The sequence below is a fragment of the Triticum aestivum genome, chromosome 4A, assembly GCF_018294505.1.
Source record: "Triticum aestivum cultivar Chinese Spring chromosome 4A, IWGSC CS RefSeq v2.1, whole genome shotgun sequence".
Lineage (NCBI taxonomy): Eukaryota > Viridiplantae > Streptophyta > Magnoliopsida > Poales > Poaceae > Triticum > Triticum aestivum.
The window spans coordinates 679,945,241-679,959,377 of record NC_057803.1 but is presented as its reverse complement, the minus strand read 5'-3'; the positions used below and the strand labels follow the sequence as shown (position 1 = coordinate 679,959,377).

The 14,137-nt window shown below is 47.1% G+C and overlaps 1 protein-coding gene across 1 annotated transcript; it reads left to right on the top strand.

The window, feature by feature from the left end:
• The first annotated feature begins 3,983 nt into the window (after positions 1-3,983).
• LOC123083085 (purine permease 3-like) lies at positions 3,984-5,159 on the top strand. Its single transcript, XM_044505219.1, has one exon. It carries the CDS (start codon positions 3,984-3,986, stop codon positions 5,157-5,159), a length of 1,176 nt encoding a protein of 391 aa, XP_044361154.1.
• The last annotated feature ends 8,978 nt before the right edge of the window (positions 5,160-14,137 follow it).

The window sequence follows — 14,137 nt, the reverse complement described above, 5'->3', positions numbered from 1 at the left end:
GGGTGGAGTATGAATTAGGGAAGCTTTTGTTGTAGCTAGGCTTGGCTTAGTATATTTTAGTGTAGCCGACGTGGACTAGACCGATGATACGTGGTGCTTGGTTATGGACGCGGAAGCCAAATGCTTACCAGAAAATGGTCAAATTATACGTGGCCGGCAAAAGTACAGGCTGACCGTTTTGCTCACATGCATGTAGCCCTGGTCAATGAAACAGGAGTCGTCCTTTACTCGGTCGTGAGCCGTGCCCTTGACACAAAACCTATCAAATGTTTCTTTAGGACACCAAATGAATTTGTTCAGATCAATTCATACAGGATTCGAAAAGTTTCAGTGGGATTCATGTCAATTTGAACTAAAACCACGCCAGTTATTTCCGACGAAGATAATACTAGGAAAGAGGCATCTGTACCTTGTAACTACTGTACCTACGGGTTGTGACTTATGACCAATGCTGAAATCAGGAACCTTTTATACTCCCTCTGTTCCTAAATATAAATCTTTTTAGAGATTTCAATATAGACTACATACAGAGAAAAATAAGTGAATCTGCACTCTAAAATAAGTATATATACATTTGTATGTAGTTCCTATTGAAATCTCTAAAAAGACTTATATTTAGAAACGGATGAAGTACGTCAAATAGTTTTGTTTTTATGTTTTCTGCCAACTCAATTCAATCATCAAAATAGGACAGATACTTTATTAGTTGCATAAAAAAAGTGTTCTTCCTCTTAATTGTCCTACTCCACCACCACCCCTTACCCCGACCCACCCTCCTATCTCCAGCCAGCCCTGGCGAGGCCTTGCTGGGGATGCCATGGCCGGATGTGTCGTAGCAACCTCGACCTTGAAACTCCACGCTCCATCACCTCTTCTCCTAGAAACTCGACTGAGCCGAGTGCCATTTTTGGGCAACTTGTAGCTAATCACTACAGGAATAACCTTATTTACTGAGTATCAGAAACACTTGGCGAAGAGCAAAAAGAATGAATCGCTGAAATCATTGCAATGATGTCAGGCTAAAAAAAATGCAGGCTGAAATGAGTGGGAGCCTCAGAATCGCTATATTCTAGCCTTCAAATTTCACCTTCCTTGTGAAACCCACCCGTCAATGGGACATCATTTCTTCCAGTCTCCCTTTCATCTCTGTCGTCCATCTCCGCCATGAGGTGCGTGAAGTTTCTTTCCATGCCACACGATTTTATAAGTTGGCCCCGAGACGTTAAATATGGAGGCTGTGAAGCCAAATATGAAGAACTCTACATAATACACTCGATAAAGATTTATATGATGACTCTGCTAGAGCTGTTTTCCTTTTTCTTTTTCTTTTTTGCATGTGTGCCCTTTGACGGCTGCTATTGTGAAGTTTGGATGTTCTTAGCGACTCTGCTCATACAAATAGATGAACAGGACGGTGAAGGAGGCCCTGGCAGACGACAACTGGATCAAGGACCTAGCCCATGGCTGTACTGAACACCTGATACACGACGTCCTGGCCTTGCATAGGCGGCTCCATGGCATAGCTGACAATCTCCATGCGGGCACCCCTGACTCCATTAGATGGATCCTCAAGCGGACGGGCGAATACTCGGCTGCATCAGCCTATCGGGTGCAATTCCAGGGCATGACATCCTCGGTTTTCGGCAAGATCATATGGAACGTTTGGGCCCCCGGGAAGATCAAGATGTTTGCTTGGCTCATGCTGCAAAACAGGCTGTGGTGCAATGACAGACTCCAACGCCGTGGCTGGAAGAACAAGTACTTTTGCCAGCTATGCAATCGCAACCTTGAATCCTCCAAGCACCTGTTCTGGGAGTGCCCAATGGCCAAGGGCGTCTGGGAAACGATAAGCTCATGGACGGGCTGCGCCTCTTTAGCTCCGGCTGCGAGCTGGCGTGACCTCCAGCACTCCTCCATTGTGATCGCTGCCCTAGATGGGGCTGCACCACGACGGCGGAAAGGCACCAACACTATGCTTCTGCTGGTTTGCTGGGAGATATGGCAGGAACGGAATAACGCCACCTTCAGGAAAACCACCCCAAGGGCATCCAACATCATCACAAGGGTGACAGATTGCATCGAGCTATGGCGAGCCGCAGGTGCATCCTGCCTTGAGAGCCCCTTTGGGGAACCACCATGAGATATAAACCCTAGATTTCAATTGTTCGAGGATTGCCGATCTGTGGCAAGCCCTCTGATCCTCTGGATCCCCCTCCCATCTTTGTTTTTCCCACTGCTTCCTGCTTATTAATGAAATGCCAGTGAAAAGCTGGATCTTTCAAAAAAAAAGAATGCAACAAGTGGAGGAGTACATACACTGCCATTATTTGCAGCGCTCCGGGGAAAATATATGGGAAATACTTGTATCCGGCGCGCCGGCCGAACTTTCGGCCGGTCGCGCCGCTCTCGTCCCGCACAACACAACTACTGCAGTGCCTCACGCACACCACGTGGCCATGGGTCCCACGCGCAATACCCAGGCACCCACGTCCTTATCTTATCCCAGCAACCGCACATCCTCATTCACTCATCCTCTCCCTCACATCTCGCCTGCCTCGCCTCTGCCTCTAGCTCTGGCTCGCGCCGCCGCATCCTTGCTCCGGCGAGCCCACCACCACCTGCCCGCGATGCTCCGGCGAGCGGCCACTATCCACAGCGCTCCGGCGAGCAGCCACTCCACCTGCCACACGCCAATACAGCGAGCGGCTGCCCATCCATCAGCACAAGCGTGCGGCAACCAGAGCTTTGTCGCCATGGCCGCCCTCCTTCTCTCCATGGCCGCCACAACAGGATTTGCTACAAGCATGTTTTCTTTTTGCTGGAACCAGCCCATGTATTTGCTACCATCCACCCATTAAAATCCTGCTACCACGTTAATTTTGTTGGAACCGGTGAACCATTTTGCTACAACCGTTTTTGGTTTTTGTTACTACCGGTGTTTTGCGGATTTGTGCTACATCTATCTCCACGACATCATCTGTTTTTCCAGTCGAGTTTTTGCTACAACCATGTTATGATTTTGTTGGAATCGAAGATAAATTTTGCTACATCCACCCATGGCGGTGTTTGTTCATGGCGGCAATGTCTTTCTTCTTCGATGGGATCGGCAAGCAATTTTTGATACAATCGGCGAGCAGTTTTGCTTCAACCAACACCTTATTTTGCTGGAACCTTTGGATTTCTTGCTGGAGCCTATGTTTTTCAGAGACGCAAAGCAATTTTTGATACAATCGGGGAGAAAATTTGCTTCAACCAGTATCTAATTTTGCTGGAACCAGCAATTCCAAAGCTGCAACAGCCGAAGTTTTTTTTGAGCCGTGACAGGTCACCGCGGCGAACTGCGACGGCGACAGCGGCGAGGCGCGCTGCAAGGTCGCCGGGGTTGCTCGAACGGCGGTCGGTGGGAGGGGAGGAGGAGATTTGACGCAGCACGGTAGCGAGGGCGGCGACCCGGTTGGCGACCGACGAGAAACGTATGGGAGGCGCTGACCACCGGTGAGGACGGCGACCGGCGGCGGGGCGGCAAATTACGGCGGACGTCGATGGGCACTCGCGCAGCCGCCTCTTCCAGCTGTGTGCGGCGCTGCAATTTTTCAGGAAGACGATGGAGAAAAGGAACGAAGCGAGAAGAAATATCTGACGGCTAGCAGTCATTGCATCGTACGGTCCTAGGGCGACCGGCCGAATCGTTTGGGCCGGTGCGCCGGCGCAGAGTAGCGCCCAAAATATATCTTGAGTTCACAAGACATAGATCGAAGAGCTCATTGTTAACTGTTACGTGTGTACTTCCCTCCTCCTTCCTTTATGTTTGACTCACCTACTTACTAATTTTTAAATTAATTAATTCTCCTATATAAACCCTCCAACCCTGTCATATTACTCCACACAAACTCATCACCATCTGGAGCATCCAACAACCAGGAGCCTCCAAACCAAGCTCGTAAGCAAAAGGAGCAGAACACATATACTCCGAGCTGAGCTTCATGGCAGCCATAACTGCTAGTGCCAGTCCAGCCATGCAAGAAGCAGCAAAGACGCCAAGCGCATCGCCGCCCCGCGCCATGGCCGCCTCGACGGCCTCGCCGGCTCGCTACCGGCCTTCGCTGCTGGTCATATTCAGCGCCTGCCTCGTCCTGATCGGCGCCGGCGGGCCGCTCTTGCTCCGCGTCTACTTTGTCCACGGCGGGCAACGCCTGTGGCTCTCCGCGCTGCTCCAGATCTCCGGCTGGCCGCTCCTCCTCCCGCCCCTATGCGTCTCCCTCTTCCGGGGCCGCCGCCACGGCATCGCCAACCTCCTCCTCCCGCTTCGCCTCGTCGGCGCGGCCGCCGTGCTAGGCAGTTTGTACGCCGTGTCGTGTTTCGTGTACGCCATGGGGTCGCAGGCGCTGCTGCTGTCCACGTCGTCGCTGCTGCTGGCGACGCAGCTCGCCTTCACGGCGGTGTTCGCGTTCCTCTTCGTTGGGCTTCGCTTCACGCCCTTCTCCGCCAACGCCGTCATGTTGCTCATCATCGGCCCGGCAGTGCTCGGTGTCGGGCCGGGGTCCGGGAAGCCGGCTGGCGAGCCATCCAAAACATACTGGACCGGGTTCTGCGAGGGCATCGCTGCAGCGGCGCTCGCCGGGCTCGTACTGCCGCTCGTTGAGGTCGCCATGGAGCGATACGGGCGCCGGACAGGACCCGCCGCGAGGACGCCGCCTCCCTACTCCACGGTGATGCAGATGCAGGCCGTGATGGGCGCGGCCGGCACGATGGTGTGCCTGCTCGGCATGGCCATCAAGAGCGACTTCGGGGCGTTGCGGAGCGAGGCGGCGACGTTCGGGCTTGGCGAGACCAACTACTACCTGGTGCTCGTGTGGGACGCCGTGTCGTGGCAGCTGCTCAACCTGGGCATCATGGGGCTCATCACCTGCGCTTCCTCGCTCCTCGCCGGCATCATGATCGCCGTTCTCCTTCCGCTCTCCGAGATCCTCGCCGTCCTCTTCCTCCACGAGAAGTTCGACGGGCCAAAGGGCATCGCGCTCGTGCTCTCCCTATGGGGCTTCGCTTCCTACATGTATGGCGAGAAGGTCCATCAGAAGAAGGCGGAGGCACAGAAGAACCAGCTGCTCCAGCAGCAGATGGCGAGGAAAACCGGAGACCTCGAGCTGGCTACCCCTTGAAGACCGGCAAATTCTCTATGCGTGTAGTGTAGTAATTAGTTTTTAAATTTCAAAAGTACAGGACATACAAGAGTAGAGTAACATACATTTAGTAAGACATTGTTTCATTCTAGGTAACACAGAGAAATCAAGTGCTACCATCGAGTTAATAAAAGGCATACTATTCTGAAATGTTCACTTCTTGCAATAAGTATAACACAATATGGATATTGTGTGGCTTCTTCAGGAAAAATATTTTTTTGAAGGAGGATAGTCACCGGCCTCTGCATCAGAGTGACCCGGGAAAAATGTTAAGGAGAGCTTTTATTAACTTCTGTTTTCTTTGCAGGGAGCTTTTATTGACTTCAAATGGGACTCCCAAAAGTAGGGGATGGCAATGGGTAGGGTATGGGCGGGTACAACCTCCTTCTACTTAAACCTATACCCATAGAAACTTTTTATACCCACCCACTTCAATACTCATGGGTATAAACTGACACCCATGCCCATACCCATCGGGTATCCTATACCCAATGGGTATCCATTGGGTACAATATATAGCATTCAAATTTTTAAGAGGTAGAGAAATGAGTTTAAAATTCAAGTGACCATGGTAGAGTAGTATAGCACGCATGTGGCCTCCTCCAGTGGGTGGCCTCTTGGAAGCATCAGGGGAGTATGAGCAGCGGTTGGTGGAAGGCCAACATAATGAAAGGCGGTGGTGAAAATTGGGGATCGCTGGATCGAGTGTTCGACAAGAGTCTGGTAGCGAAGAGTCGATATTTCATCTTTTTGAGGAGTCACATAGGACGTATGAGAAGTGGCGAGCATGTGATTATGAGCCTATGAGCTATGACTTGTTTAAGGAATATGAGATTTAGGGTTGGACCATATGAGTTGGATGCTAACCCCACATGTTATAGGAGTTATTTTTATTTATTAATTTCTTCTGGGTATCCATTGGGTTACTCATGGGCACAATTTCTTACTCATGCCCTACCCATATGTTTTGCGGATATGGGTACCCATTACCCGTGGGTAAAAAATCTCTTCAAGTCTTGCCCATACCCATTGTTTTCAGGTAGAGTACTCATTGTTAGAATATAGAGTTGTAATCTCAACCTCCTTCCTTCTCTTGTATTCTACCCAAACTCTTTCTGTCATAACCTTGTACGTCAAGCCAGGCTTCGGCCACGCATCAATATAAACTACCACGCGGCTCCCTCGATGGAGTAGGAACGCTTCATATCTTTTATGGTAATCAGAGCCACCTCTTCTCATACATCTAGCCACAATCCAAAACCCTAGAAATCACACATCATCGTCTCCATGGCTTCCTCCGCCGGCGTCTCCCTCAACCTTGGATCGCCGCCGTCTGAGAAGCTCGCAAGAGGTAATTTCATCCTCTGGAAGACGCAGGTCCTCCCAGCCCTGCGAGGCGCGCAGGTGACGGGGCTCCTGGACAACACCGATGCCGCTCCACCCAAGATGGTGGAGATCACGAAGGCAGACAAGACCACGGCCCTAGAGCCGAATCCCCTATACGGACCCTGGATCGCCAAAGATCAGCAGGTTCTATCATACCTTCTCAATTCCATGTCTCCAGAAATTCTTGCACAAGTTGTTGGGAAAGATTCCACCTTTGAGCTCTGGACGACGGTGACAAATCTCTTCGCCTCACAATCTCAGTCTCGGATTACTAATCTGAGAATCGCCATCACCAATACCAAGAAGGGCTCGATGTCAAGCTCGGCGTATATGGCGAAGATGAAAAGTGTTGGGGATGAACTAGCTGCTGCAGGTCGTCCCGTATCTGATCCGGAGATGGTGGACTATATTCTGGCCGGACTGGACCGCGACTACGACCCCGTGGTGGCGGCGATCGGCGCTGTCAAAAACATCATCACAGCCGACGATCTTTTTGCCCAGATTGCTGCCTTTGATCAAAGGATGGAGATGCTAGGCGACTCATCTTCAGGCGGGTTCTATTCATCCGCTAATGCGGTCTACAGAGGCCGTGGCCAGTCCCGTGGCAGATCTCGCGGGCGTGGAGGAAGAGGCCGTGGCCGTGGTGATCGTGGTGACCGCGGTGACCGACAGTCGTCTTCCTCCAATGGAGGCGGCGGATTCAGAGGCCGTCCTCGACAGCAACAGCAACAGCAACAGCAGGCTCGTGAGCAACAACATGACTATCCAGAATGTCAAATATGCTACAGACACCATCTAGGAGGTGCACGAGTTTGCTGGTGGCGTTATGAAGAAAACGACCAGGAAGAAAAGCAAGCGCATGCAGCCTCCTATGGCGTGGACACCAACTGGTACGCCGACAGTGCAGCAACAAACCACATCACAGGTGAACTTGACAAGTTGACGATGCGGGAGAAGTACAATGGAGGCGACCAAATTCGCACGGCAAGCGGTTCTGGTATGGATATCACACACATTGGCAGTTCAATTGTTAAAACCCCCGTGAAAAATTTACACTTGACCAATGTCTTGCATGTTCCTCAAACCTCTAAAAATCTTGTTTCCGTTCATCGATTCACTCTTGATAACAATGTTCTTATTGAGTTCTATCCTTATTTTTTCTTGGTTAAGGACTTGAAAACAAGGAGAGTCATTCTTAGAGGACGGTGCGTGGGAGGACTCTACCCACTCATATCATCATCATCATCATCATCATCTTCATGGTCCAATAAACAAGCAAATATTGTCACCAAGCTATCTACATCAAGGTGGCATAGTCGTTTAGGTCATCCATCTTCAGTCATAGTTAGATATGTTCTTAGCAAAAATAAACTCTCTTATGAGCCTAGTAGTGAGTTAGTTTGTGATCCGTGTCAACAAGCAAAAAGTCATCAATTACCTTACCCAATTTCTACTAGTGTGTCTACTGCCCCTTTACAACTTATCTTTTCAGATGTATGGGGGCTAGCTCCTATTTCAGTTGGTAGATTTTCCTATTATGTAAGTTTTATTGATGACTATAGTAAATTTACTTGGATTTATCTGTTGAAAAAGCGATCTGATGTATTTCAAGTTTTCCTCAATTTCCAAAATCTTGTTGAACGCAAACTGAACTCTAAAATCATTGCTATGCAAAGTGACTGGGGTGGTGAGTATGAAAAACTAAATTCTTTCTTTCAAAAGCTTGGCATATCACACCATGTATCTTGTCCTCATGCTCACCAACAAAATGGATCCGCTGAAAGAAAGCACCGTCACATAGTTGATATGGGGCTTGCCTTGTTAGCAAATGCTTCCATGCCGCTTAAATTTTGGGATGAAGCATTCTTAACTGCTACATATCTCATCAACTTGCTTCCAAGTAAAGTTATCAAATTTGAAACACCCATTACACGACTTCTTGGTGTCACACCCAACTATACATCTCTTCGTATTTTTGGTTGTGCCTGTTGGCCCAATCTTAGGCCTTACAACACACGCAAACTCGCTTTCCGCTCAAAACGGTGTGTCTTTTTAGGCTATAGCCCCATGCATAAAGGGGTTAAGTGCCTTGATGTTCCTACTGGTCGGGTGTATATATCCAGAGATGTTGTATTTGATGAGTCCGTGTTTCCCTATGCATCCCTTCATCCTAATGCTGGTGCACTTCTCCGCAAAGAAATCCTTCTTCTTCCTTCACATCTTCGGTCTTTTGATCATGGGGGCGACAACAATTGTACTAACCAATGTGATGATATTCCTGCTGGTACTAGTCTTTCTCTTATGCCTGTGCAGGTCCCTGGAGAAAATGGTGCTCAAAATGACCAAGATCTCGAAAATATGGCTGGTTTTGATCCTATATTTCATGCTGAGGAAGGAGACGAAGCTGGCACAGATGACGAAGAAGATCTGGCGGCGCCTGCCACCCCTGCACGCGCGCAGATCTCGGATCACGCGACCGCATCCGCCTCGGATCAAGCCCCTGATGGCTCCAGTCCTGGATCCAGGGCGGGCCACTCCCGTGCTGCCGCGTCAGCTTCAGGCGGGACCAGCAGCGGGGCCGAATCCCCCTCGCCCCGCGCGCCAGCGTCAGACGGGACCAGCGGCGGGACCAGATCCTCTCCGCATCACGCGTGCCTCCAGTCGCGGTCGGGTGGCGGATCCTCTGCGCCAGTGCCTGCAGGAGGGGCAGCCACACCAGAAGCCACAGGATCCCCTGCGCATATGACGACAAATCAGTCCACTGCATCAGCAGATTCTCCTGGATCTTCTGTGGCAAGTATACCAGCGGTGCAGCGAGAGGTTTCTTCACGTGTTATGACCCGGCTACAGAAAGGTATACGGAATCCTAAAATTAGGAAAGATGGAACTATACCATATGGAATGTTGTGTATTTCAGGAGAACCAACATCGTTGAAGAATGCACTTGATGATCCTAAATGGAAAAAGGCAATGGATGAGGAGTATTCTGCGCTCATGAGGAATAAGACTTGGCATCTTGTACCAAATCAGAGAGGTAAAAATATTATTGATTGCAAATGGGTGTATAGAATTAAGAAGAAGGCAGATGGCTCCATTGACAGATATAAGGCACGTCTAGTTGCAAAGGGCTTTAAGCAACGTTATGGCATTGACTATGAGGACACCTTTAGTCCCGTTGTGAAAGCTGCAACTATCAGACTTGTGTTAGCCATTGCTGTATCCAAAGGATGGAGTTTAAGGCAGCTAGATGTACAGAATGCGTTTCTGCACGGTGTTCTGGAAGAGGAAGTGTTTATGAGACAACCACCTGGGTATGAGAGTAAGAAATTGCCATAGTATGTCTGCAAGCTTGATAAAGCACTCTATGGTCTAAAGCAAGCACCCAGAGCATGGTATTCCAGATTGAGCTCACAGTTAAAATATCTTGGCTTTGTTGCTTCCAAGGCTGACACATCCTTGTTTATTTATAACAAGGCAGGAGTAGTCATTTTTGTGCTTATATATGTTGATGATATCATAGTTGCAAGTTCTTCACAAAATGCTACTAATGCTCTTTTGCATGATTTGAGCTCAGAGTTTGCCTTGAAGGACCTAGGTGATTTGCATTTCTTCTTGGGTATTGAAGTCAAGAAAACTCAAGATGGTATTGTGTTAAATCAGGAAAAATATATTCTTGAGCTTCTGTCTCGCATGGGGATGAAAAATTGCAAGCCAATGTCTACACCTTTATCCTCCTCAGAAAGTCTCTCAGCATATGAGGGTGAGCCACTTCAAGAGGAGGAGAGTACAAAGTATAGGAGTACTGTGGGAGCACTACAATATTTAACTCTCACACGTCCAGATATCTCATTTGCTGTCAACAAGGTTTGTCAATATCTTCATGCACCTACTTCTGCACATTGGTCAGCTGTCAAGAGGATTGTGAGATATGTGAAACATACTATGGGAATAGGACTTCATTTCAAACGGTCTAATTCTTCTCTTGTGAGTGCATTCTCTGATGCTGACTGGGCAGGATGTAGTGATGACAGAAGATCAACTGGAGGTTTTGCAGTGTTCTTTGGATCTAATCTTATCTCCTGGAGTGCTAGAAAGCAAGCTACTGTGTCACGCTCAAGTACAGAAGCTGAATACAAGTCTTTGGCTAATGCAACTGCTGAGATCATTTGGGTTGAATCACTTCTTGAGGAATTGGGAATCAAGAAGAATCGTATCTCATGTTTATGGTGTGATAATTTGGGAGCATCATATCTGTCTGCAAATCCAGTGTTCCATGCCAGGACAAAGCACATAGAAATTGATTTTCACTTTGTACGAGAAAGGGTTGCGGCAAGGAAACTTGAGATTCGATTTATTCCTTCTAAGGATCAAGTGGCTGACGGTTTTACAAAAGCACTACTAGCAAGACCATTTGAAGAATTCAAGAGTAATCTTAACTTAGGTTAGTTGAGATTAAGGGAGGGTGTTAGAATATAGAGTTGTAATCTCAACCTCCTTCCTTCTCTTGTATTCTACCCAAACTCTTTATGTCATAACCTTGTACGTCAAGCCAGGCTTCGGCCACGCATCAATATAAACTACCACGCGGCTCCCTCGATGGAGTAGGAACGCTTCATATCTTTTACTCATACCCATGGGCAAAACTGCCATCCCTGGCAAAAGACTATACAAACATCTCACTGGAAAAGATGGCAGAAGTTATGGGAGGGAAAAGGCAGCAAAACGTTATGACGAGTACACTATACCGTCGCAAAATACAAAGATGATTACACCAGAGATGAGAAATGATATTGTACCATATGCACCGTGCATGGATCCACAGTCCATCATTGCTTTTAAGTATGTCCTATACGTTTTCTTGTTTCAGCAATTTTTTGTTTAGTCCCAGAATGTTACATTGTTGTTTTTTTCTTGTTTCCATGTGTAAGATGATGCTTCGTTGTGTACCATCATGAGAACTTCTATCTCAAACATGTGCAAGCTTATTCGATCTGAAATCATATGATACACTTCGAAACAAGAAAAAAAACTCAATAAAACTTTGCCAACACCCAAAAAACGTAGCCTGAATCTGTAATGATGGGTACTGGATACATGCCCTCTATATCCCATGCATGGTAGAAAAATAATTCCAAGACTTGAAAAACCACTAGACAATGGCCTTGAAGTCTCATGTGCGTATTAGTTCCCTCAAAATAATAGTGTTATGTTGACATATACCATGACAGTGATAAGATCAAAGTAACAATACTTTTTTTGTGGAAAAAAGTAACAGTACATGTCCATTATAATTTAGAAACCGAACCGAGAAAGTGTAGTTGTGATTATTTCTACCCATACACCCGTTGACATGCGGTCAAAATAGGTCGCGGAAAAAAGTAACAGTACATGTCCATTATAATTTAGAAACCGACCTGAGAAAGTGTAGTGGTGATCATTTCTACCTACACACCCGTTGACATGCCGTCAGAATAGGTGAGGGCAGGAAGCGGCGGACATATGGACGGCAGCTCCATTGACCGAGCTGCGTGCGGGAGAAAGAGGTTGGACTAAAACTTCTCTCCCGCGCGAGCGGTTGCAGATGTAGCCCGCTCCATATCAACATATCAACGCCCCTAGCCTCGAACTATGTGGGCTCGAGGTGAAGCGTGCTTAGTAAATTTTGTAGGCCAAAGGCCGTATGACGACTCTGTTGGTGTGGTCTTTTCGACCAAAATCACTTATAGATGGTATTATGCCGATCGATCCGAGTGGATTTGCTAGAGTTGCACTGAATGTTAAGCACCGGTATAGTTTCCTGATCTTCTAATAGAGGGATGGGTTCTAGATTTAAAATACAATACTTTCTCAGTCAATGCACGCAAATTTCCGCACGAGCATGACAGGCCGGTAGCACACACCTTAGTGACTTGGTAATTCCCGTCAAAGTTCTAATTAGTTGATATGTAAGCGACTCATATTATATGCTAAACATTATTAGGGTGATCTTACACATGTCAAATTGTCCGAAGAAATTTCCACACAAAAAAAAGATTATTTTTCTGAAGAATGGTTTACCGCAGCCTCTCAGCATTTTTGTCCGTATCGTTGATCTTTGAACTTTGAATATCTATCCGATCAATGATGCTTTATTATTATACAACGAACAATCCAGCCTATCCCGGGAAACTAATTAACATGTCCATGCGTACTACCCTTTTTGGCTTTTTCCCACTACTATGAATTAAGCATACCAACCCTCCTAACTAGTAGTACATCGGAGAAGACTTCCTCGATCCGATGATAAGAACTCGCGGGTCCTAACCATCTGCACAATCGATGACCCCGAGAGACAGAGAGAGAGAATGTTGTGTCGATGGAGTAAATGGACCGAGTCGATTCTCTTGCGGTAGGTGAATGTGTTTTCAGCGATTTGATCATTGAGAATGTAGAACGCATCAGACTGGAAAGTGAAAGAATGTCACTACTGTACTGATCGTTTTCTCAACTTACTGCTACTAATTTCACCTATGGCACCCATGCGGTCTTCAATTTTATCATTGCCAACGACGGATCCAAAATACCTTGCTTGAGCCGTCAAGCATATACTTCACTGTAAACGCACGTAGTGTTTTTATTTTTTTGCGAATAAACGCACGTTGTGTTGATAGTAGTATTACGAAGCAAGGACAGTTCCAGTCTCGAGAGATAGCAAAGAACAGTCTAAGTCTTTGCTTATCCACAAGGGTGGCCCATTTAAACAAACAAACTTAATATATGCAATTTGAAAGACCCACCGCCACCGGTGACCCACGGAACGAAGTAGGAGTACAATTTGCGCAAAAATCTGGCTCGAAGCTAATTAAACTACAAAATGCCAGCATAATTGCATGCATATACCTGCAGAAAGTGGAGTAGATTAGTGAGTGGGCAAATTAAGTGAAGTTACCAAATCCTTCAAGACAAAACAAATTAGTGAATGGACAAATTAAGTGAAGCTACCAAATCCTTCAAGATAAAACAAATTAGTGAACGGACAAATTAAGTGAAGCTACCAAATCCTTCAAGATAAAACAAATTGTGAATGGACAAATTAAGTGAAGCTACCAAATCCTTCAAGACAAAACAAATTAGTGAACGGACAAATTAAGTGAAGCTACCTACCAAATCCTTCAAGATAAAACAAATTAGTGAACGGACAAATTAAGTGAAGCTACCAAATCCTTCAAGATAAAAGAATAGAAAGTTAACAGTTGGAGACAACAAAGCCACATGCGTTCCAATGACTCGGTCCTGGTGCTTCTCCTTCGTTTCCTTCTCGCTCAACATTTATCATATCTACTTACACCATCGTGTGTGGAGTATGAATTAGAGAAGCTTTTGTTGTAGCTAGGCTGGGCTTGGTGTATTCTAGTGGAGCCGACGAGAACTAGACCGATGTTACGTGTGTTGGGCTAAGTCCCTCCACATGGAGGTGTCTTGGCAGCCCAACATCAGCCCATAAGTCCAACACATGTCAGACGTTGATCCTTGCTGCATCCAACGGTTGAGAGTGCTTCCAAGGAAAGTGAAGCAAGGAGAAAACCCTAGTC